This window comes from Rhinatrema bivittatum, chromosome 2 (genome assembly GCF_901001135.1).
Source record: "Rhinatrema bivittatum chromosome 2, aRhiBiv1.1, whole genome shotgun sequence".
Classification (NCBI taxonomy): Eukaryota; Metazoa; Chordata; class Amphibia; order Gymnophiona; family Rhinatrematidae; genus Rhinatrema; species Rhinatrema bivittatum.
In genome coordinates, this window is record NC_042616.1 from 349767675 (window position 1) to 349794054 (window position 26380).

Here is a 26380-nt window from a genome sequence, read left to right on the forward strand (position 1 = left end):
GCTGTTTTGAAATATTTTATTGATATTTGGACATGTTTTAATAATTTTTATGAGCTTTTAATTGTTAGATGTTATTCTGTTCAACAGCTGTTTTGTAAAATTTTTAGTATAGCTTTACAATTATTTCTGTGTGGGGCTCTATAGCAGCTTGGCTTATTCTGTTTTCCCTAATAGGAAGTGTATTAGTGTTTAGGGCCTGGTTTAATATTTGTACTGTTGCTTTTTCATGGATAGGGTTGTTACTGTTTGAGTGTGTTCCATAATATAGGTGTAAATTTGTGTGGGTTAGTTTGTGTGCATTATTGCAGATCCTGGGACTATGTTAGGTGCTATATTTCTTTTTCCATTTCTCCAGGTTTGCACTGCATGCAGAGTGGCTTTTTTTGTTTTCCATTCCAGTTTGTGTCTCCATATTTATAATTTGTGGGTTTTCTGTACTTGGTGAAGGTCAGTTCTGGGTGTGTGACAGAGGTGAGGTATTTTACTAGCATGTAGGCATTTGTATCAATCTTATTTTTTGTGTTTTCAATAGGATATGCATTAGTGGTAAATTACTGTCTTTTCATAAGGAAGGCTATTGTGCCTGGCAGTAAAGGGAGTTTGTATCACTTTTACTGAGATGTAATCAGAACCAGAATATCTTTTTTGTATGGCGAGTTGTACAGGGTAATGCCCTAGTTCTGCTCTGCACTCTTTGCTGGGGATCGAGGGGATTCCTGTGGATGCAGAGTGCATGTTTACATTTAGCCCTGTGATGGTCACATGTTCAGTGTCTCACGCATGTGAGAACCATCTGTCAGGTGTGTCCCGGCCGAAAAAGGGTTGAGAACCACTACACTAAGGAGTAGCCAAAATGAGAAGTAATCTAAGAGCTCTGAGTGGTCAAATGCTTGGCAGGTAAGATTCAATGCAAAAAAAGTGCAAAAGTCATCCATCTGGAGTGTAGAAATCCAAATAAGCTATACGAGATGTTATGTGAAAAGCCAATATGCACCGACCAGGAGAGAGACCTTTGGTTGATATGTCTATTGATCTCAACATAAAACAATGTGTTAAGGCAATGGCTAGAACCAGAAAAATGCTGGGATGTATAAGGAGACACATAACCAGCAGAAAATAGGACATGATCATGCCACTGTACAGATCATTGGTGAAGTTTTACCTAGAATAGTGTATTCTGTTCTGGAGACCATATCTCAGAAAGGATAAAGAATCTAGAGGCAGCATAGAAAAAGGCAACCAAAATGGTATGGGGCCTGCATCAAAAGTCATATGAGATGAGACTTGAGGATCTAAAAACGTATACCCCTAGAGGAGAGGAATATGATACAGACTCTAAAACAAATCTTTTTCAATGGACAGCAAATTCTAGAATTATGAGGTATGATATGAAGTTCCAAGGAGGTAGACGCAGGACCAACAACAGAAAATAATTTTTTTATATATATATGCTGTAAGAAGCATCTTTTATGGAAAAGAAGTAAAACACTGCACCAGTCAGCATCAGGAATTAAAAGCTAAATTACAGATTTAGATGAATTACTCTTTTCAAAGAGCCCCTCTGCCACCATCTCCTATAAATTCTAGTTAGGGCTCCTGGCTGAGCCTCATTCAGGTTCATGCAAGTTACCTTCCACAGATTGTACTGACAGTTCTCAACTGCATTTATCAAGGTACATATTTTAACAATTCTCTATGTTCCTGCTACCCTCTCTTCTGTTTTACTGGCCAAGAACTGTAGCAACCTCCTGTGGCCAAAGAGAATGTGATATAGCCATCTTGGAGAATGCTTTAGTAAAGGACTAGCCTGCTAGCAGGTGGGAACAACCTTGTAATGGTAGGATAACCCATGAAGCAATCAAGAATCAAATGCTTGGCAGCTCAAATTACAATCACTAAAGGTATTTCATAGCTTTCTTTGCTGAAAAGCATAGCATTCAACTGAAGTTTCACATATATATAAAATAGCAGTATAAAGACAGGGGAGATATGAGAGATATATAAATACCTCAGCAGTATCAATGCACAGGAGGTGGGTCTCTCAACAGAAATGAAACTCTGGAACATGGTCATGGGATGAGGGTGAAAGGAGGCAGACTACGGGGAGTAATCTAAGAAAGTATTCCTTTACAGAAGAGGCAGATTCATGGACAGCCTCCCAGTGGAAGTGATGGAGACAAGAATATGAATATAAATTCAAGCAAGCTTGAGACAAGCATAGGGAATCTCTGCGGGAATAGTAGGGGCTATAGAGCAGAGCAGTTGTGTGGATGAGCAGACTAAGGCTGTATGGTCTTTTCCTGCCATTATGCTTCTAAGATAATAGGGTGCTTTACATGACTGGGAGCCCCAAATCAACAGTTAAAAATACCCTTGGCATAAAGGGTATGTAATGATAAGCAGTCAGTACTAGGCAGAGAACAGACTCCAGGCTGGACTCTGGTAAAAATCTTTATAAGCTTCTTTATTGGTGAACAATAATAAAAATTTTGCTGGTTTGTGCAGCACAGCAAAATAATGGTCACTTACAACTCAGCCACAAAACGCTCCACAACGGCAAAATGGACTGGTTAAACACATCCCTATGCTTTCATACACCCCAAAGAAACGTCTGCTCCATCAACACTGGTCTTCTCCCAATCCCCACCCCGAAAGAGGCACATCTGACCACAACGAGAGAATGCGCGCTATTTGTAGCTGGTCCGTCTCTCTGGAACAACCTTCCAGCACAACTAAGAACCAAACCCTCAACTCATCTATTCAAAAAACACCTAAAAACATGGCTCTTCCTACAAGCCTTCCCCCCTGTGACCTAATATCCCCCACCACCTCCCCCCCCCCCAGAACCATATCCTCCTTCCCCCTAATACAAGCTCCCCTGCAATACGACTAAATCTCCCCTGAAATGCAATATTTCCCTCTATAGTACTCCTCCCACCTTTTTTGTTTTGTTACCCCCTAGTCATCCTGTTATTCCCAGTTACGCTTCAAAAGCTCAGTCCTCACAATAACATTATATTGTTACTAAGTTTTTCCGTGTTAGAATTAAGTTCTATATTGTTACTACATGTTCTTTGTAAGAAATAAGAAATCCATATGCTTATTTCACCTTCTGTTTCCTGTAAACTGATGTGATATCTTTGATCTAATGTTGGTATATAAAAATGAATAAATAATACATTTTCTTGAGCTTTGGGCCTTGGGCTAGGGCTATGGAGGCAGTGATCCTCCCTAACCCAGAATCCCCTTTATGGGTTGGGCATTAAGAAGCACCAGTAGGAGGGCGCAGAGGAAAAATCTGACCAGCTACCTGAGGCTGTAGAGAACGGGGCAGGGAACCCCCTTGCCGACCGTGAGCTCCAGCTGACCCGCCGACGCCGCGACGTGAGGGGCGGACCCTGAGGCGGATCCCGGAAGTTGCCCTCTTAAGCGGGGCTTCTGAGTTCCTAAACCGAGGGCGCAGAGGAAAAATCTGACCAGCTACCTGAGGCTGTAGAGAACGGGGCAGGGAATCCCCTTGCCGACCGTGAGCTCCAGCTGACCCGCCGACGCCGCGACGTGAGGGGCGGACCCTGAGGCGGATCCCGGAAGTTACCCTCTTAGGGGAGCTTACCAGCGGCGCAAGGCAGAGCCGGCGCGCTGCTGAAGCCGCGCGCGCTAAAGGGGCGCGCGGCGAGACGGCTTTGCCCGGCTTCGCCCGGAATCGCCGGATGACGGCAAACATCTGTTGGGTATAACCAAGGTACTGTTTTCTTTTCTTTGCTTGTTTAAACGATTATCCCCTCTGCTTGCCAACAAATTGCACATAAAATTTGGCGTCAAACTGGGTGAATCTGCTACTATTAAAAAGCTAAATGCCTCCAAAAAGGAAAGGCAAGGTGCGAGTGTTTCCACCACTCCCCTTGCCGTCTCCAATTCAGCAGGAAATAAGCAGATTTCTCCTTTCACCTGCGAATGAGATGAAGTCCAAAGACTCTGATGTGCCTCTCAGTCAGGGAGGGCTGAGTGGGCCTACAGACGAGGCTTCATTGAGCCCGAACATCGGCATGCCTCCTGCACAAAGATTGGCGGACAGTACCCAAGCGGTTATTGTACAGACCATCGTAGAGGGGGCGTCTGCTGTCTCGGACTCAACTTCAGGAAGTGGAATAGGAGACTTGAGGTTGGAAAACCCTGAGGGAGGGAATTTAGAACAAAAGTCCCGAGACAGCAGTAACATTGACCTCCCTACTCGCCCAGCAGTGGTAACCCTTGATTCACTTTGGGGGATGATGGAAGGAATGCTACTGAATATTAAAGGGTTAGAAAAGAAAGTGGATAGTTTAATAACAGGAACTCAACAAGACACGCTACAAACACAGAAACAAATTAAAGAGCTGGTTGACAGGACTAAAGATTTGGAGAATTCCCAAAAGAAAAATATAGAATTCCAAGTAGCTGTTGTTAAAGACAGAGAGATAATTTCTAGAAGGCTTGAATCTCTAGAAAACACAGCCAAGAAATATAATTTGAGAATTATGAATTTTCCTAGAGTAATTGGGGAATTGCCCCATATTACTTTAAAAAATCTGCTTAAGGAAATACTTGGCTCTGTTGCTGGAGATAAAATAATTGTACTAAATTGCTATTTTATACCAAAAAAAAGAATTCCAGAAGATAGATTAGAACAGCCCTTTCAGGGTGATCTAACAAATTTTCTTGAGTCTAGTAACCAGGTAATTGATTGGGGGACTCTTTTGGCCAATTTCTCCATATTAGAAGATATAGCAAATGTTGCTTACCTGATGTAACAGGTGTTCTCACAGGACAGCAGGATGTTAGTCCTCACAAATGGGTGACATCGAGGATGGAGCCCACCACGGAAAACTTCTGTCAAAGTTTAAACAGAACTTTGACTGGCCCCTACTGGGCATGCCCAGCAAGGCACTGACCCTGCAGCCAGCAGGGGTCTCCCTTCAGTCTGATGTTCAAAGCTACAGGCAGTGCCTAGAAAGTAAAAACAAAACAAACCCAACACCGCGGGGTGGCGGGCGGGTTTCGTGAGGACTAACATCCTGCTGTCCTGTGAGAACACCTGTTACATCAGGTAAGCAACATTTGCTTTCTCACAGGACAAGCAGGATGGTTGTCCTCACAAATGGGTGAGTACCGAGCTGAGGATGTCCTGACTTGCACCAAATGCACCCAACGACGTGCAACAGGCACTACAACTGGGGTGGAATTTGGTAAAGGGCATCCGCACCCTACCGGGAAGGTGGAAGGGTGTTGGTACATCACGTTGGAAAAAGGTTACGCAAGACAGATTGGCCGAAGATGGAGTCCTGTCTTCCAGCTTTGTCCAAACAATAGTGGGCTGCAAAGGTATGGAGAGAACTCCAGGTTGCAGCCTTGCAGATGTCAGGAAGCGGCACCGATCGAAGGTGTGCCACTGACGTAGCCATGGCCCTCACAGAGTGTGCTTTGACCCGGTCTTGAAAAGGGATGCCCGCTTGCTCATAGCAGAAAGCAATGCAGTCCGCCAACCAGGAGGAAAGAGCCTGCTTACCCACAGGTTGTCCTAACTTGTTAGGATGGAAAGAGACGAATAATTGAGTGCTCTTCCTGTGAGAAACTGTACGGTCTAGGTAAAAGGCTAGAGCCCGTTTACAGTCTAGGGTATGCAGGGTCTGTTCTCCAGAGTTGGAGTGGGGCCTGGGAAAAAAGATAGGTAGTATGATGGATTGATTAATATGAAACTCAGAAACTACCTTAGGTAAAAATTTAGGGTGAGTGCGGAGTACCGCCCGGTCCTGCAGGAGCTTAGTGTAAGGCGGATAGGTAACTAGGGCCTGTAATTCACTAACCCTGCGAGCTGAAGTGATAGCCAAAAGGAATAACACTTTCCATGTGAGATACTTTAACTCACAGGAGTGCAGAGGTTCGAAAGGAGGTTTCATTAGACGACCAAGAACCAGATTAAGGTCCCAGGATGGGGCCGGAGGCCGTAAGGGTGGCTTCAGATGGAGCAAGCCTTTAAGAAAACGTGTTACTAGGGGTTGTACTGAAATAGGGACACCCTGTACACCTTTATGGAAGGCGGCTACCGCACTGACATGCATCCTAATGGAAGAGGTTTTAAGACCTGATTCAGAGAGATGCCATAAATAGTCCAAGAATTTGGAGATTGGACAGGAAAGGGGATCAAGGGACTGAGAAGTGCACCATGATGTGTACCTTTTCCATTTGTATGAGTAAGACTTTCTTGTGGAAGGCTTTCGTGAAGCTATCAGGACTCGAGAAACGGAATCTGAAAGGTTGAAAGGCTGAAGGACTAACCTTTCAACATCCATGCCGTCAGGGACAAGGCTTGGAGGTTGGGATGGAGGAGGCATCCGTCGTTTTGAGTGAGCAGATGCGGGTCCTTTCCCAGAGGAATGTGCCTGCGGATGGAGAGATCCTGGAGTATTGGAAACCATACTTGGCGTGGCCAGTAAGGTGCTATCAGGATCATGGTTCCTCCGTCCTGGCGTAGCTTCACGAAAGTCTTTGACACAAGAGGAAGTGGAGGGAATGCGTAGAGCAGACCGGTTGTCCACTTGAGGGAGAATGCATCCCTCGGCCGAGAGTGCTGGCTCCGAATGAGAGAGCAGTAATCGTCCACTTTGTGGTTCTGAGGGGACGCAAAGAGGTCTATGCGGGGAGAACCCCACTTGTGAAACAGAGAGGTCGCTATCAGAGGATCGAGTGACCACTCGTGCGGTCGGAAGACACGGCTCAGCCGGTCTGCCAATACATTGTCTACTCCCGGCAGGTAAGTGGCCGTGGGCTTCCGCCCAGATCTGCGCAGCTTCCTGACACAGAAGGAAGGAGCCTGTGCCTCCCTGCTTGTTTATGTACCACATGGCCACTTGGTTGTCCGTCTGGATTAAGATTATCTGATGAAAGAGATGATCTTTGAAAGTGCGGAGCGCATAGCGGATTGCTCGAAGTTCCAGGAAATTGATCTGGTGTTCGGCTTCCTCGTTGGACCATAACCCTTGGGTTTGAAAGTTGTCCACATGGGCTCCCCAACCGATGTGAGAAGCGTCGGTGGTTAGGATTACTTGCGGATCCGGTGGAAGAAAGGGTAAGCCCTGAAGGAGGTTGACCTGAGTCGTCCACCAGGTTAAGGATAGGCGCAGCGCTTGTGTGACTGTGACTATGGAGGACAGAGGCTGAAAAGCTTGAATCCATTGGTGTCGTAGAGTCCATTGTGTTACTCTCATGGCTAGTCGGGTCATGGGAGTGACTTGAACCGAGGATGCCATGTGTCCTAGGAGAATGAGGAACTGGCGAGCCGTGGCCGTATCTTGAGACTGGAGCTGGTGAGCTAGGGACATGAGAGTTTGGACCCGTTGAAGCGGAAGGTAGGCCTTTGCCTGTAAGGTGTCCAAGTCTGCCCCAATGAAAGATAAGGTTTGAGATGGGACGAAGCAAGATTTCTCGTAATTGACAAGAAACCCTAAGGAAAGGAGTGTGTTGATTGTCAATTGTAGGGAGGACCGGGCAATCTGAGGGGTGGAGGCCCTGATTAGCCAATTGTCCAGATAGGGGTATACGTGGACACCTTCCTTCCTGAGGAATGCTGCTACAACTACGAGGCATTTGGTGAAGACTCGTGGAGCAGATGCCAGACCGAAAGGTAGTACTCGGTATTGATAATGGTCGCGGCCTACTAGAAACCGCAGATATTTGCGATGGGATTGTGTTATCGCAATATGGGTATAAGCTTCCTTGAGGTCGAGGGAGCATAGCCAATCCCCTCTTTGCAGCAGAGGGAGTAACGTGCCCAGGGTTACCATCTTGAACTTTTCTTTTTGAAGGTACTTGTTGAGGGCCCAAAGGTCCAAAATTGGACGTAGCCCTCCTGACTTTTTTGGAATTAGGAAGTACCTGGAGTAAAATCCCTTGCCTCGTTGAGAGGGAGGGACAGGTTCTATAGCATTTGATTGCAAAAGAAGGGATACTTCCTGTTGTAATTGAGTCAAGTGGCTGGATAGACTCCATGCTTGAAGAGGCGGGGAGTCTGTTGGAAGAGTTATGAAATTGAGGTGGTAACCCTGTGCGATAATTGCCAGCACCCACTGGTCTGAGGTAATCCGTATCCAATGCTGCAAAAAGTGGCACAGACGACCCCCTACAGGGATGTGGGGGAGTGGGATATGGCATGTGCTCCGTATCGGGAAGTCAAAGGCCTGCCGCAGGCCCGGGAGGTGGGGCTACAGCAGGTCTTTGTTTCCGAGGTTGGCGTAGCTGAGGTCTGGTGGAGGATCGAGCCGGACGAGGCCTAGTCGACGGAGGGTAATAACGATGTGGCCGAAAGAATGACTTTTTAGAGTCCTTCTTAGGTGGTGGTTTGGAGGATACCTCAGATGGAACAGACGAAAGTTGTTTCAACGTCTCGTGGTGATCCTTCAATTCCGCCACAATCTGTTGAATCTGTTCTCCGAACAGATTGTCCCCCAAGCAGGGTAAATCGGCTAGACGATCCTGGACCTCTGGGCGAAGGTTGGATGATTTTAACCAAGCCCAACGTCTGGCTGAGATGGCAGTAGCTGAGACTTTCGTGGAAGCATCGAAGATATCGTAGGCCGTTCTGATCTCGTGCTTCCCAGCTTCAAATCCTTTGTGAAGGAGGGCTTGAAGCTGTGGCTGGTATTGGTCCGGTAATGTGTCAGCGTAGTCCTGCATCTGTTTAAGGATAGCTCTGTTGTATTGAGTCATATAAAGTTGGTATGAAGCTATGCGAGATATCAACATAGCCCCATGATACACTTTCCTGCCCACACTATCAAGGAATTTGTTGTCCTTGATAGGGGGAGTGGAAGAGTGTGGTTTTAGGCGCTTGGCCTTCTTTTGCGCAGACTCAACTACAACAGAGCGATGATCCAGTTGAGACTTCTGAAATCCTGGTGCTGACTGAACGAGGTATGTTGAGTCAGCTTTTTTATTAACTGGTGACACAGATGAAGGTGATTCCCAGTTTTTCTTTAAAAGATCCAGAAATACCTGGTGAATGGGGATGGAAGCGATGATTTTTGGGGCATCCAGAAATTGGAGCAGCTCCATCATTTGGTGCCTGTCATCGGTCTCAGATTGCAGCTGAAAAGGCACAATTTCTGACATCTCCTTTACAAAATTTATAAAGGAGAGATCTTCAGGAGGAGATCGTTTTCTACTCTCTGTAGGAGATGGTGGGGATGGTAAATCTGTATCTGAAGATGTATCATCACCCCAGGTATCATAAGGATCATGTAGGGCTTGCAGTCCTGAAGGACCTGGTAGAGGATCCAAAGGCATCGATGGAATCGGTGCTGCAAGCGGAACTGTGAACGGCATCGAGGGCTTCGGGGGTACCGATGGAATCGGTGCCGATCTTGGAATCGATGGAGCCGAAGGATAAATCGGTGGAAAGGTATGTGAAGGCACCGATGGAACGACACCGGACGGGGGAATCCGGAACGGTGTTTCTCCTGTCGATGAATGTCCTTCCGGAGATGATGGTGTAGTCGGTGCTACTGGAATCACCGATGGAAGGGCGCGCATGAGTGCCTCCATACGATTTAGTATCGGTGCCAACGCTTCCACTAGAGGCTTGGTGGTCGGTTCCCTCCTCGGTGGCAGAGTCGGTGCTGAGGTCGGTGCCTGAGGTGGTGCCGGAATCGGTGCCGGAGGCGGTGCCGGTGGAGGCTGGAATCTTCGCATCGCATTCTCAATGGCCTCCTGGACCAGCCGGTCCAGTTCTGCCCGGAGACCAGGGGTAACCATACCCGGCTCGACGGGAGAGGGAGGCTGAGGCAGGGCCGGAAGTACCACCGTAACCGGTGGGATCACGGCCCCCGCACCCCGGGAGGGTGAGGGTTTCCTCGGTGCCTGCGAACGAGACGTGGACGGTGCCAGGTCTGACCGAGGCTTTTTCGTCGGTGGCTCGGCCTGTTCAGAGGTCGATGGTTGTGGATCCTCGACGGGCCGAGACTTGTGCCGTCGATGGCGATGCTTATCCTTCCGATCTCCTCGCCCATCCGGGGAGGGGACAGGAGTCGACGGCCGAGAAGTCATCGGTGGAGGACGGTCACCGGAGGGTTGACGATGGTGGTGCAACTTCGACGGTGCCGGTTCCGATGACGTCGATGCTATCGATGGCGTTGGGGTGGGTGCATGGAAGAGGAGCCCCATCTTCTCCATCCTGGCTTTACGACCCTTAGGTGTCATTAGGGCACATTTAGTGCAAGTCAGGACATCATGCTCACTTCCCAAACATAGAACACAGACCCGATGGGGATCTGTGATTGACATAGTCCGGGTGCAATCCGGACAACGACGGAACCCCGTCGCCATGGCCTAGGGCCAAATTTAGCCGCGGGATTGGTAAGTGCCAACAGGCCTCTAGGGCCAAAATCGACGGCAGTCGATGAAAATCGGCAAAAAACTTACCGGCTTTCGCGGAGGTGACAAAAATTTGTCGAAGGGAGACCCCTGAGGGGCAAATTTTCTTCGGAAAGAAAAAAACCGAATTCCTGTCAGGAACGTGGTAAGAGAGCTCCTTTCACCGCGTGGCAACTGCTGCGCGGAAAAAAGAAGACTGAAGGGAGACCCCTGCTGGCTGCAGGGTCAGTGCCTTGCTGGGCATGCCCAGTAGGGGCCAGTCAAAGTTCTGTTTAAACTTTGACAGAAGTTTTCCGTGGTGGGCTCCATCCTCGATGTCACCCATTTGTGAGGACAACCATCCTGCTTGTCCTGTGAGAAAAGCTTGATAATGAAAAATTATTTCCAAAAATATCCAGTCAACTTCATGGGAAAACAGATTAAGATATTCCCTGATCTCGCTTTTTCAACACAATTACGTAGGAAAGCCTTTCTGGCTTTACGCCAGGAGGTAATTGAGATGGGATTTACTTTCACCTTAAGATTTCCGTGCAAGTGTGTCTTGAGAAAACAAAATGATTTATTTATCTTTTTCTCCTCTGACCAACTTAAAGAATTTTTAGAACAGAGGAAAATTCCAGCCTCATCCCCAATAGTGAGTTAAGGAATAAAGGAAAATATAGTAAGCAGGTATTATGAGCCCTTTTAGTTTATATTTGAAGTAAAATACTCCCTATGGTTTCCGTATGTAGTGCAATGAGCCCTCAAATGTGATTAATACTGAATGAAACTGGCTGTGGTAAAATGTTAATGGTTTCCTTTTTAATGGAGATAAGAGCCCATTGAATTTATTGTTATAGATTTTCTTCTGTTATTCATGTACCACAAGCAGATCATGTATTTCCTATTGCAAACATTGTTTGTATATATTGAAAAGCATAAATAAAGGATTAAAAAAAAAAAAAGAAGCACCAGTACCAATAGCTGTGGACGGTCCTTTAAGGTGTTCTGAGGGAGTGCCTTACATGCTCCCTGACAGAGTATTAAGGATTAATACAGTCCATATATACACAACTCAAGAATTTCACCAAAATCTTACCACTTATGGCTCGAACTTTATTAGCATGAGATGCCAGAATTCTCTCCTCCCTCCCAGATTCGCTCTTCCTCAATTCCTCTATTTTGGAGTATTTATTTGCTCCCCAACCTTCACCTTCCCTCCAGCCTCTTTACTTGCTTCCCTTTCCTCCCTCCAGCCTGCAACCCTCCAGCAGCAGAAGTTCAGAATGCAAGAGTGCTCCCCTTCCTCACCCCTCTCTGCTGGCAGCCCAGACCAAAGCAGGAGCCCCTCTCTCTCTCTCCTCTACCAATGGCTCAGGCTGTGGAAGCTGTGATAGTTTTTCTCCACCTTCCCTTTCCTCCCTAAGCAGTCCAGATTGTTGACAGCAACCTCTCTCCCTGTCTCCACTAATGACCTACCCTATAGCTTCTCCCTGCCAATGGCCCAGCTCTAACATTACCCTTCTCACTATGCTTAAAAGCCGCTTGCATTTAGAAAGTCGTATTCTTGTGAGTTGTCTAAACTGATAGGAAAACAGAAAGCTAAATACAGCCTATGCCATTAAACATTCCAGTTCAGAGCAATCTCATCAAAATTGTACCATCATCTACTTACATATTGCAGGAATGAGGACAGTCCTGCCCTGATCGCCTCTTTCCACAAAGTTCTCCACAGCTATGTGGAATTTCATTTCTATTCCATTCCGGGTTGTTAATCTTACCTGCAAATACACCAGATGCCAATAACAAGCACTCACATATTTTAAGCTTTGTAGTACATTTAAAAACATAAAAATACATATTACAATAAATTGATAAGTACACTATGTGTTTGTGGGTAAGTCCCTCATGATCAGTAACTGGCATAGGCTGTCTGCACTGTTCAATACAGAAAGTGCAGTTGCTTACCTGTAAACAGGTGTTCTTCTAGGACAGCAGGATGTTAGTCCTCAGGAATCCCACCCACCTCCCCACGATGTTGGGTTCACCTTCGGTTTGTTTTATTTTTTTCGCTCGTCTGCTTTGCTATGTTACGAGATTGAAGGGGGACCTCCCGTGGACATGCGGATAGTAGCAGGCTGGGCATGCTCAGTCTGCTGTCAAAGCTTCTAGAAACTTTGACAAAAGTTTTCTGTGCCGGGCTCCATCAGATGATGTCACCCACATGTGAGGACTACCATCTTGCTTGTTCTAGGAGAATGTAAAATACAAAAAATGGATTTAAAGTCAGAATAAGAGCAAAGGAAAAATAGAACTAAAACAGAAAGATGTTTTAGTGCTATGCATGGCACTGCTACAGAAAACCCACACACTACATTTAATGGGCTGGAACCATGGCTCAGGCTGCAGTGGAGGATATGGCTTCTGAAGCCCATCCATCACAGCCAGTCAAGTCTATGAGCACCAGAGGGAGTGAACTCATGCTGGTGGGGGAGGGGGGGGGGAGAGAGAGAGGGAATAGTAAGGTAGAAAAACAGGGCAAGTGAAGGAGAGAATGACTGCTGCTACTGTGATGAACCCTGATGGCAAAGAGTGGAACAGTGTGCATCACAAAGAAAGCTCCATTCCAGCCACTGGAGCTGCCCAGGTCATATCATTTGGGGAGGAAAAGGGGTTAAAATAAAAAGGGTGAAAGAGGAAGGAAAGAGACTTCCCCTCCTCCCTTACAAAAAATTTAAACAAAAAACATTTAAGCCACACAAAACAAAATACAAACATTTAAACTAAACTGTCTCCCAAAAGAATATTTTCCACAGTATTTGACCTAGCAGTCAAAATTACTCCATATATGTTCTCTTTATTAGACAGATGTTAATTCATATCAGATTACCTCTAGAAAGGGACTAATCTTTTTCCTCCCCTCACTTAAGCCTTTTAAAGAAAAAAAATATTTACAAAATTACACAACGATTGTTTTAAATTTTGCTTTTAGTGAATTTTATACTTATGAAAAGTACAAAAATGATCCATAGTCTTCCATTTATCCACAAAACAGGTGCACCACAAGCAGCTATTTTGCAAGTTTCCCCAGCACCATGCCAATCTGCCTCACACCCTTCCAGACCCACCCTCAGGCCTCAAACCCAGCTTGAGGGATGAATAATTTTCTTCCCTAGCCCGTACAATCTTTGCCTCCTCTGTTACAGAAATGTATTAAGATTTTAAGTATATTAGAACCTCTCTCCTTGCAATGAGAATCATTTTATTAAAGACAATAGAAAACAAATCACTTAGTACACATCTGACACACCATCTCCCCTCCATCCCCAAAATAAAATGTAAAGCTGGCATGTTAAAGAGCTAGTAAAAACCACCCAAATCCATCTGAATTGTCCTGAGCTTTCCTTTATGACAAAAAGAGAACCAAAATAAGCTTCACATTTTTTTTTAATTATATATGCCTCTTTTTCTTCATAATATTAAAGTGATGTAATAGCACATGCTATTGAAGCTAGGAGAAATTAGTTTCTTGGGAAAAAATGCATGTTTAAATATCCATGTGTGTGTGTCACACACATGGATACAAAACATGAGGAGAACAGGAACATCAGAATATAAATATCTTTGGTTAAGCTTATACATGTTGGTAAGCCTTTGCTCTTTTAATTCATAAAAAGGCAACACTGGAGGCACGAGTCATACTTACCACAAAAGCAAGTGTACATGCCGGGGACACGCGCAGACACATTTTGACAAGCAGGGCATCTCCAGCCACTATTTCCATCTGTAAAAAAACAGACACATACTGAGTTCCTTTGCAGCAGAGGATAGTACAAATTGCATTAATATTCAGCTATTCCTGAAAAATGTATGGAAAGACATGTAATTTATTAGTATTTAGGGCAAATTTGTTAAATTGTAAAGGCAAAATAGCCAATAGGTGTTTTACATTGCAACTTTAAAATACATACTATACCTATGGAAAAATCTGTGGTAAATAGGGTACTAGATGTTTAAAAGAATTTCTGAAATTTTATTTTATTTTTTTTAGTTTGAACATGAATTACTGATCAGAAGTGTTTCAGCACACAGAGATATGAATGAGTCATATCTGTAAGCCGCAATGCGCCGGAATCACTGGCTTCTGCATTCACTGTGCAATTTGTACTAATCACAGTCTTTTGGTGTGAATAAGGTAATGTTGTAGCAACCTAATATAACCTTATTTATAAAGAAAAAATAGTCAGTAAACAAATTACTGAAGAAATCAAGAAACAGGTGTACTATAGGGTTTATCTCATTTTTTTTTTATCCATGGGAGAAATTCTTAGTACATTTTGATCTCTGAATTCAATTGTGGTGACTAATATATGCTGCCAATACGTACAACTAATTAATATCATATTCACTGAGAGTCCTAGTAATTTATAGAAACAAATGCCATGCTGAATCAGACAAAGGTCCATCGACCCCAGCATCCTATCTCTGAGTGGCCAGTCCGAGTCATAAGTACTCAGCAGATCCCATAAAGTACACCTATTTCCTGTTAGCAAGTTCCAGAAATAGCACTAGCTTTCTTTAATCTGCCTGGATAATATTTAATGGGCTTTTTCTTTAAGAATTTATCCAAATGTAGCCGACCCTTCGGTCAGCCACTAGATGGCCTTGGATTCCTGCCCATTAGTAATAACAGCTTAGTAGGATATTCCATTTCAGTCTCTCCTATGAAGCTGACTGTGATTGGCTATCCCGAGGGTACTAAGGTGAGTTAGTGGTATAGAGTGCATGGTCATTTTGAGTTGGCTCTTGGAGAAGGAAGAGGTACATTTCCTTTTCCGTGCTGAGTTGGGCTTGCTAACCCAATGGTGTGTTTTCTGCATTCATAGGGGATTCCTCATCAGTACAGAGGGTCAGAGGGTCTGCCTCATTTTTGGAAAAAAGATTTTTGGAGATTTTGATCAGGTTTTGGATTTTTTTTTTCTCGTTCTAGGGAACACCTTGAACCCTTCAGAGAGAGACAACCCACCCAATCCAGAGAACAGGTGATGAAGGCCTGTGAGCAACCCCTCTACTCCCTACAGAAAGCAATACCAGTGACTGCATTATCCAGCGTGGGATTTTTAGATTTAGAGTAATTTGGATGTTTTCCCCTTTTGGTTTGTGTGGACTTTTTTTCCCCTACCTCTCTCCTCACAGATTGGAGTCAGGAGATTGAGAACTTTGTTCAAGACTGGAAACATCGGACTCCCCCCTCCCCATGAGAAGTCACACAATTTAAAGGCAGTGCGGGACAGATTATCAAGATCTGGAGACTCCCAACCGGATCGCCACCCTAAAGGGTGACCAAAATGATAAAGGGGATGGAATGGCTCCCCTATGAGGAAAAGCTAAAGAGGTTAGGGCTTTTCAGCTTAGAGAAGAGATGGCTAAGGGGGGATACGATAGATATAAAATCATGAGAGGACTAGAATGGGTAAATGTGAATCGGTTATTTACTCTTTCGGATAACAGAAGGACTAAGGAGCACTCCATGAAATTCGCAAGTAGTACATTTAAATCAAAGAGAAAATTATTTCACTCAACACACAATTAAGCTCTGGAATATGATGCCAGAGGATGTGGTTAGGGCAGTTAGAGTAGCTAGGTTTTAAAAAGGTTTGGATAAGGTTCCTGGAGGTTCTATTGACTTAGAAAATAACCACTGCTATTCCTGGCATTATCATCATATGATCTACTTAATGTTTGCGTGCTTGCCAGGTACTGGATTGGCCACTGTTGGAAACAGGATGCTAGGCTTGATGAATCCTTGGTCTAACTCAGTATGGCAACTTCTTATGGGATCAGGACACAGGCTGTGGGGCAAGAGACAGAACTATGGACTCTGGTAGGATTTTGGCATGCATTTGGGGTTCCCCAATAGGATTCCCCTACACCCGAAGCTGTTTGTACACTGATAAGGAAAAAGTGGCAAGAAGGGAGGTGGACACGAGCACCCCAGCAGAGAGACTATGTAAATAGTTCTAATGTACAGTTTCAGTTGTGGAAAGTATACTGGATGGACTATGAATGACATTTTGGAAATAAACAGTAAATTTTATTTGAACACCCAGTCTATGACCAGCCTGTCTGTCCTTGAGGAAAATACAGATCCAGAGAGATAAACACACTTAAGGAGAAACACTCCATCACCTGGGCCAAGAATGATTTACTCCCCTCCCCCCTCATAGGATCTATAAAAAGAAAGAATATGACTGAGACAGTAGCCATGAAGAATAAATACTTTTATGGCATTAGGGAAAAAAAGCAAACCCCTTAGCAAAGGGTTACACAAACCTTTTTTTAAAACCCCTCTTTAAAACTGTTACAAGCCTTGATATTAAAATCTAGATCGCCTCTAGCTTCCCCACCTGAAATAGTGGTAAAGCAGAAGAGTTCTTTTCACTTTAGTAGCACAAGCAAAACATGTTACTGCATATTTCAAATCACTCACCAAATATTTCATCAGAATCATCAGGGATGCTCATACACATCAAAGTTAGAACTGCCATTATTATACAAATAATATATTACATCGGCTAAAGATGAGGAAGCACTTGTGCAAGTACCTGCATCCCATTTGAATGAATACAAATAATTGTCAGATTATGTTCTGTTCAAAGTTCAAACCAAATGCAAATTCCTACAACTATCCTATTCAAGCTGCCATGAGGCCGAGGACTTGTAGGTAATCCCATGCTGTGGGACAAAGTTCGCTCAACATGGTTCGCAACTGGGTCATCAGTTTTGATCGCCTTGTCTGTGTCAGGATGACCTTGTCTTGATTGGTGTCGAACCGGACTCCCAAGTATTCTAGAGATTGGGAGGGCTGCAGGCAGCTCTTGTTTGTGTTGACCACCCACCCGAGGCTCTCCAGTAGAGTTTTGACTGTTGGTTACCTGGTGGCTTTCCTCTGGGGATTTCGCCCTGATCAGCCAATCGTCTAGATAAGGTTGCACGCGGATTCCTTCCTTCCTCAGTGTTGCTGCCACCACCACTATGAGCTTGGTGAACGTCCGGGGTGCAGTGGCTAACCCAAATGGTACTGCTCGGAACTGGTAGTGACGGTCCAGGATCGAGAAGCGTAGAAAACGATGATGCTCTTGATGGATCAGAATGTGTAGGTAAGCTTCCGACAGATCCAGGGATGTAAGGAACTCTCCCGGTTGTATCACCCTTATTACAGAGCGTAGGGTTTCCATGCAGAAGCGAGGAATCTTCAGGTGACGGTTGATCGCCTTGAGGTCCAGGATGGGTCTGAATGTTCCTTCTTTCTTGGGGACGATAAAATAGATGGAATAATGTCCAGTATTTATTTGTTGTAGAGGCACCGGTGTTATAGCCTCTAGGGCTAGCAATCTGGTCAGTGTACCTTCCACTGCCATCCTCTTGGAAGGGTGGTGGCAGGGGGATTCCAAAAACTTGTCCGGTGGGAGGTGATGGAAATCCAGGTAATATCCCTCTCGAATGATGGATAGGACTCACTTGTCCGAAGTTATCTCGACCCAATTTTGGTAGAATAGGGCAAGTCTGCCCCCTATGGCTTTTTCCTTTGGACGGGTCGGCTGATTTTCATTGTGGGGTGCGGCTGGGGCCTGGGCCTGAGCTGGCTCCCCTTTTGTTGTGCTTGTTCCGAAAGGACTGGCTTCGGCCTGCGGGGTGGGCCGCTTCATATGTGCTTCTATATGGATTGAAGTGCTGTGATCCTCTGCCCCTGGAGGTTTGGGGAAAGGATTGCTGGTTTCTCTTATTCCTGTCCTCCGGTAGCTGCAGCAGTGGGGACTCGCCCCATTTGTTGGCTAGTTTCTCTAGTTCGCTTCCGAACAGGAGTGCTCCCTTGAAAGGCATCCTTTTGAGTCTCGTTTTGGAGAATGCGTCGGCCGACCAGTTTCGGAGCCAGAGTTGTCTTCTGGCTGCCACGGGGGATGACACTCATCTAGCTGCGGTGAGCACCAGATCAGAAGCGGTGTCCGTGAGAAATGACACTGCTGGTTCCAAGGGCCTCCCCAGGAGTGTTGTTCCGGGTCTGTGCTAAGCAGGCGCATATCACCCCGGCACAGCAGGCCGCGATCTGTAAAGACATAGCGGAGACGTCAAAGGACTGTTTGAGGATAGATTCCAGACGTCTGTCTTGAGCATCCTTGAGTGCTGCTCCTCCCTCCACCGGGATAGTAGTGCGCTTCGAGACCGCGCAGCCCATGGCATCCACTTTCAGACATGCCAGGAGATCTTTGGCGGCTGGGTCCAAAGGGTACATGGCTGCCAGAGCCCACCCCCCTTTGAGCATAGTTTCCGGGGCATCCCATTCCAAGTCAATTAGTTGCTGGATGGCTTGTAATAGTGGGAAATGGCGGGAGGTCTGACGGGGGTCCCTCTAGTAGCGGGTTCGTAATAGGTTCCCCCAAGGCACTTGTGCCCGGGATAGCAAGCTCTTTTAAGCTGTGTGTGACCAGGTCTGGAAGCTCGTCCTTGGTGAAGAAGCATCTCATGGTTCGGTGGGGCTCTGTCCCCAGAGGGAGTTCTCTTCCTGTAGGGGTTCTGAATCCTCATCTGAGTTGTCCGTGTCCCCGAAGGTGGGGCTTCTGGGTGGTGGGATCACTTCCCTGGGCATAGAGGGTCCCGGGATGTTGAGGTCCTCTGGTGGAGCCTGTGGCCGTATTATATGAGGCCCCGGTTGCATGTGGACGAAGGTATGCAGACCTTTGAAGAATTCCACCCAGGAGATAGATGCTGGGTCTAGACTAGGGGGCGCCGTGTCCCTGGGGAGCCCCGTTTGAGGGGGGGGTCCTGCTGTGCAATGCTAGGTCCGGCGAACTGCTCAAGAGGCTGGAACCCGGTACCAGCTGTGGAGGGCCATGAGTTGGATCCCCTTGGGCTTCTTCGCACTGTATACACAGGGCTGTGGTCTCATCATTTATTTATTTATTTATTTATTTTAAGTTTTTTTATACCGATTTTCCTGCATAAAATGCATATCAAACCGGTTTACAATGAAACAGAATGAGCAGGAAGTAAAATTCCTTAGTCTAATACATCTAATACATGCTGTGCAGCTCTAATGTGGCATGCTGGGCAAAGGCCCTGATCCTTGAGTTTATTTTCCGCTGGTGCCATGGCTTGTGCGCGTAAAATACAGTTGTGCGCTCCTGTGCGTTGAAGTTGTGCGAGTACGTTTGGTGCACACTCAGGGAGATTTGCGCGCTGTTGTGCACACAGATCGAAGTAATGCGCCCGGTATAGTAAGCACGTGGCTGTGCGCACAAGTTATTTGTGCCCACGGCTCGGAACGGCGGCGAACAGATCAAAATGGTGACGGCGACCACGCGGACAATATGGCGACCACCTCGGAGGGTCTCCACGTGGGAGGACCCGCTGATCTGACCAGAATATAGCCCTTCTAGGGCAGATCAACCCGGTGGCACTGGTGCCGGCTGGCGACCTGTACGACTCCTCGAGCTTCGGAGACCAGAGACTTTTAGCTAGATTTCTACCTTACCTTGTCTCGGCGCTTCCCGGTCTCGTTCCAGGTGGTCTCCGGCTGCAGGGGGAGAGGGAAAATACCTTCACCGCCGCGCTCAAAGTTGAACCTGCTGCCTCTCAGCTTCACCCGATGTTGCGGGCTAGGTCCCCGCCGAGGGTCGGCCACCCGACCGAGGCATCGCGGAAATCACCTCGGGAATTCTCAACTGGGGAGGGACCCAATGGGTGTCACCGCAGGAGAGCGGGGCTCGTCTGTAGAGGTAAGATTTCTTTTTATTCTTTTGGTTTTATTTGGTGAAATTAACGCTGTGCGAGCTTGCATAGAATCCCTAACTGCTATGGAGATGGAAAATACTGAAGAGCTGCACTTGCTGCAGGGGTATATGTACTGGACTGATGACAGATTGAAATCTGATCCGTCTCCAACTGTAATCAGTTGGTCCGGAGTCCATCTGCTACACGCTAGGAAATGATGCTTTGCTTATTAATTGAAACGTACATGATGGCAGTAACTACCACAAACCCATCTAGTCTGCTCACTTGCTTTATTGTTCCAATACCACAAGCTCAAATTGATCTTTGGCTTTACCATCATTTCCCCATAACCATAGATCTGTGCTTTTCCTGTGTGTTCACAATTTCCAGTATTATTTTTGCCTCCATCATCTTCTGAAAAAAAATGTTTCATGTTATTCCTGAGTTTATCCCCTTCTAATCTCACATGACCATTTGTTCTATAACATTTTCAATGACAAAATGGTAGCCTCAAGGCAGTATTTACATCTTTGGGATATCTCAACGTATCTAGTATATCCCATGACCATTGCTTTCCTCTCTTTTATGGTACTCACATTAGCAAGGGTGGAAAAATCATAAGTGGCTTGCTTAAAATTCAGTGCCTACCATGGAACCAAAAGACTGGAAGGAAGGAAGATGAAGAAGCTAGAGAGGAGGGGCTGGAGTGACAAAGTGGAGAGTTACAAAAATATATATATATAAAAATCAAAATGAATTAAGGAAAAACAGATTTTAAAAAAGCAAAAAACAAGTTAAGGAATAAAGTTACTCTGGTGATCAATTTTCAGTGGCTAGCCAGCCAAACAGGCCGATACAGTACAGTGCGCTCCAATGGAGCGCACTGTTAGCCTGCTCTTGGACGCGCGTTTTCCCTTACCCCTTATTCAGTAAGGGGAGGAAAACACGCATCCAACCCGCGGCACCTAATAGCGCCCTCAACATGCAAATGCATGTTGAAGGCCCTATTAGGTATGCGCGCGGGATACAGAAAGTTAGAAAATTAGCGCCGACCCAAAGGTAGGCGCTAATTTCTTCCGGCACCGGGAAAGTGCACAGAAAAGCAGTAAAAACTGCTTTTCTGTGCACCCTCCGACTTAATATCATGGCGATATTAAGTCAGAGGTCCCGAAGAGTAAAAAAAAGTTAAAAAAAAAAAATTTGAATTCGGCCTGCAGCTGTCGGGCCGAAAACCGGACGCTCAATTTTGCCGGAGTCTGGTTTCCGAGCCCGTGGCTGTCAGCGGGTTCGAGAACAGATGCCAGCAAAATTGAGCGTCGGCTGTCAAACCCGCTGACAGCCGCCGCTCCGGGCTAAAAGGAGGCGTTATGGACGTGCTAGTGTCCCTAGTTTCTCCTTTTGCCCGATTCTACCACACCACCTCATTTGAATACTGTATCGCGCGCACCGGCGAGTGGCCAGTGCGTGCGCCGGGAGAGCGGGCATTCGTCCTGAAAGTTAGTCAGATATAGCTAACTTTTACACACCCAGCTATATCAAAAGTTAGCCATATAAGTTTATCCAGTTTGACGAATAGCAGACCTAAACTTTTCAGCAAATTTAGCCAGATAAGTGTACTATGCTTCAGAATGCTCCTGGACCACCCCTAACTCATCCAAGTAACATTTTAGCAGGATGAAAAGTTAGCTAGCTATGTCCAGGGCAGTCATACTGGCAGTGTTTTCAATTCCACTGTTGTCCAGCTAATTCAGGGACTTACATCAAAATGCTGCAACAATGCATGGATAACGCCCGTGCTAAGAAAAAGGGGCGTGTTTATGGAAATTTTAGAATTACTGCACCACGCGGTAACATCGCTGGGTACAGTAAATGTTTTGCACCCCGCAATACTTCCTATTTCGCATCTCGCACTGAGAGAGCAAGAGACTATCTATAAGGCTTTCATAATAGTCAAATATTTATCTCTCTATAGGAGGACCATCTAATAGCTCGAGATCAGGTGTTGGTTTAGGGACCAGTTTTTCATGCAGAGTAAGATGTGCGAACAGCACAGTTCACCTCAGTGAAGATCTGACTTCATTTGGCGTGAGGAAAGTCTCACAAAGATGAAATTTCTACTATGTTCCTAACACCCTAGCCTGATGGACTCTATAACAGGGTACCATCAAGCTAGGGTGAAATAACATAGTACAAAATTTCATCTTTGTGAGACTTTCCTTACTCCATATGACGTCAAATCACAGAGGTGTACTGTGCTGTTCGTACACTCGGCATGAAAAATTGGCCCCTAAACCACCACCTCACCTCGAGCTATTAGATGGCCCTCCCATAGGCATATAAATAGTTGCACACAGTGAGGGCCTCCCCAAAGGCTCCTTCTCTCTCTCTCTCTCTCCTCCACTTCCTCTACCCTCCCAAGGCCAGAAATGGGCAAAATGCAATTTGAAAATTTTATCGTGAATTGCGTTATGGCCATATCGACAACTTAATGCCAGGAAGAAAGGTTTAGTTATTTTTGGCCTTAAAACCGTGCAATAGCATGTGTTATGCTATCGCATGGTGCAATATTGCCCTTCATTTTCATAAATCCCGCCCCTTCCCAAAATGTGCGTTCACCCACAAAGCATTTTGATAAATGACCCTGTTAGCTGGTCAAACTGCGTTCAATATTGACTCATCAGTTCCTAAAACATTTTGCTGCATAAGCATCTTACCCATATTTTAAAAAATTTATGATTTTACAAACTTTATTGCTTTAAATTTGTAAAGTACGAGATACTTTTGTTAGATGCTAAAATGTTTGACAAGTTTTATTTTATGTAGCTTGCTCTACAGAGACCTTGACTACTTTGGAATGATATAAAATTATATGCAACTTCCAAAAGTCACATATGCTCTCTTTCCATTTTTTCTCTCTTTTTTTTTAAAGAATACACATACAGATTTCTCTGTGACAAAAGGGGATACATAGTGTTCTATGGGCTAGTACAGCAGTTCCTAGGCAATGTTGAGTGCTCAGAATAGATGACACCCAGCAGGGAGAATAAAATCAAGCAGCAACAATACAGGTTATCAAATTGTTCAGGAAGGATCTGTGCTAAAGCAGTGTTAGGATAAAAACCTAATTATGGAATTATCAAAACATCCAACTTAGAAGGGCTCCTTAAACACCATGAAAGATAAGTTGTTTCCTTAGTGACTGATTCTGCAGTAGTTTCCAGCCAATAAGAGCTTGCATAGCTAGCAACACAAGATATTACTGTCCCAACAATCCAGTGTCCAATTTGCTATGTTTGTAGTATTTCAGAGGCTTAAGACATAGCTTTTGCTTCTAGATCTCTCCTGCATCTCTGCAACAAACAGGCTGGGAAGAGAATAAAGGACAGGAGAAAATGGCAGCAACAACCTCTATATGAAATATTTCAAACAGGAGCTATGGCAAGAGGCAGTGAGACAGCATCATGACCAGATCTCATCAAGCTTTAAAGTCTATAAGCATATGAATTTAAAAAAAAAAAAAAACAAAAAAAACAAAACCTGAAAAATGGACAAACCTTCATCCACATAAAAAAAAGTTACTGATGAGCTCCAATTAATCTGACAACTGCATATCAGAATAGGTGATAAAACAGATTGCTCACTGATTTTCTGGCAATTCTTCCTGTGCCAAAATCAGTCACATAAAGCAGCAACAGAATTACTACTAGCAGAACAAATAAGCAGTCTGAAAGTAAATTGATGCTCCTGTTGATAGTCTTCTTTTACAAGTCCCCTTGTTACAAATCATGAGAAGGCTCGTTCTCCTATACCTCCTACATCTTTCCTAAAACAGATGGTAAAGTTTATTTTTAAAGACTAATAATTCTTACTCTTTTGCTCCCTCCCTTTTCAAATCCATGCTATTGCTTGAACTTCTTCCCTCAACATTTTTTGCTCCCATGGTGTTGAGTTTCTCAGTCTAGGATGGTGCATCGAAGTCCACCACCTCATCTGAAATACTGCATCCAATTCAGGAGGCCAAATCACCAAATGGACAGACAAAACTGATGAAATCCAGAGAATGACCACCAAAACGGTGCAGTCTCTGTTCTTTAAACCCTATACAGTGTAACTAAAAGGACCTTCATCAGTATACCCTAGAACAGTGGTTCTCAACCTTTTTCCCATCGTGACACACCTGACAGGCCACGCTCACATGTGTGACACACTGCTCATTACAATTCACGGTGGAAATAAAAAGTAAAGGTCCGGTAATTATTTTATTGTTTAAAATGACACAAGGAAAAGATACGTATTCTGTCTGAACAGAAATTACATAAATAGTAAACTTCCCACACCAAAACAGCACCAATTTCCAGCACTTAACAGTAACCACCTTACCTAAGAAAAGGCAACACTGAAATTATTACACCAGGCCTTAAGACACCAATACACCTCCTATTAGGAGAACGGACCAAGCCAGGCTGCTATAGAGCCCTACACAGAAACTACATGCCAGCAGAAAACCTCACCTGAATCACATGTGCTTGATCCTCACCTAACAAAGAATAGAGAGACCAAAATGCTTAACTAGAAGCATGCAGACAAAAACTGAATTGGAAACTGCAACAAGCCAGAGTCTCTGTATGCAGTGTAATAAAGGAAAAAAGAAACATCACCCATCCTTATAAAACAAATCAAGAAATATAAAATCAGTAGCAGTAAAACCATACTAACAAAAAGAACAGATTATTTCAAAACCCTGAGTAGAATATCCAATAATTAAAAACTCAAAAAATTTCTAGATACCAATAAAATATTTCAAAATAGCAGACCCAAAGACCCAGTAAATGAAAAATAAGGATGCAAAAATGTTTTTGCTCTGCATACCTGGGAACGTTTGATATCCAGGTCTCCTGATATTGTTTTGAATTAGCAGAAGGAGGGGTGGTTTGCTTGGAACTTTCTCACACAGGCTCTCAATTACACACACCTATACACACATGCTCTCAGTCACTCACATATACACATGCTTTTTCTCTCACTTATATAGGCTCAATTACACATTTACACCCATGCTGTCTATCTTTTCAGGCTTACACACACAGGCTTTCAATCACACACATACATGCTGTCTTTCTCTCACACACAGACTCATTCACATGCTTACAAACATGCTCTCTCTCTTTCTCTCATTTACACACAGGCTCTCAATCACATACTCCCTCACCTAAACCAGCTCTCAATCACACACAGACACACATGCTCTCTCTCTTACATATACACACAGGCTCTTAATCATACATACACATGATCTCTCTCACAAACAAAGGATCTCAATCACACACACATAACTCTTTCATACAAACAGGTTTTCAATCACAAACTTACACATACAGGTTCCCAATCGTAAACTTACATTCATGCTCTCTCTCTCACAGGCAGGCTCTCAATCACAGACATACTCTCTTTCACATATACAGGCTCCCAATCATTCACATACATGCTATCTATCTCACACACAAACACAGGATCTCAAACACACATGCTTGCTTGCTCATTCACTCTCTCTCCTTCCCTCCCTCCCCGGAACTAGCGGCAGCAGCAGCTTCCTCCCAAACCTAACCTCCTTCATTTTCAGCCCTTGCGGAGAAAGGAGCCCCATGGGCCGCGGGGGTTAACATTCATCTTTTTTCTCTGAGCCGCGCTGCTCATTCCTCCGGTCGCGTCTCTCTTCTGTTCTTCGGGCCGATGCTGCCCACACTCGCATGGTTCTCTTCTTCCTGCGCACGCACCCGCTGCTCACCACTTCCTCTTCCGGGCCGCAGGGAGGAGGCGGGAAGAAGAGACCATGCCGATGCTGGTGCTGTTGACTCCACCTGATTTTCCGCATTCCGCCCGGGCTGACAGCTTTTTAAGCCCAGGTGGAGGAGGACCGGGAAGCAGCTGGATCTGCGGGGGACCGGGAAGTGTGGCAACACACCTGCGTGTTCTTGGCGACACACTAGTGTGTCGCGACACACCGGTTGAGAACCACTGCCCTAGAACAAAGGCCCCCAAAACTTTTCAAAGGAAGGGTCACATAGGAAAATTCAAAGCAGAAAGTGGGTGGGGAGGGGATGTTTGTCCTCCCCTCCTTTTTCTTCACTCAGTAACCTCCCTTATACTTCAGGTGTGCATGTAGGATCATCTTCTCCCACTGGTGGGGCCTGGCCACCCCACCAGCAGTTTTCTTCAGTACCGTAGC

The 26380-nt window shown here is 45.2% G+C and overlaps 1 protein-coding gene across 1 annotated transcript in view; it reads right to left on the bottom strand.

The window, feature by feature from the left end:
* Positions 1–26380, bottom strand: part of NFX1 (nuclear transcription factor, X-box binding 1) — a 572380-nt gene that overhangs the window by 411228 nt on the left and 134772 nt on the right. The window contains 2 exon segments of the mRNA XM_029589884.1: positions 12059–12164; positions 14090–14167. Of these exon segments, the coding sequence (XP_029445744.1) occupies positions 12059–12164; positions 14090–14167 (184 nt within the window).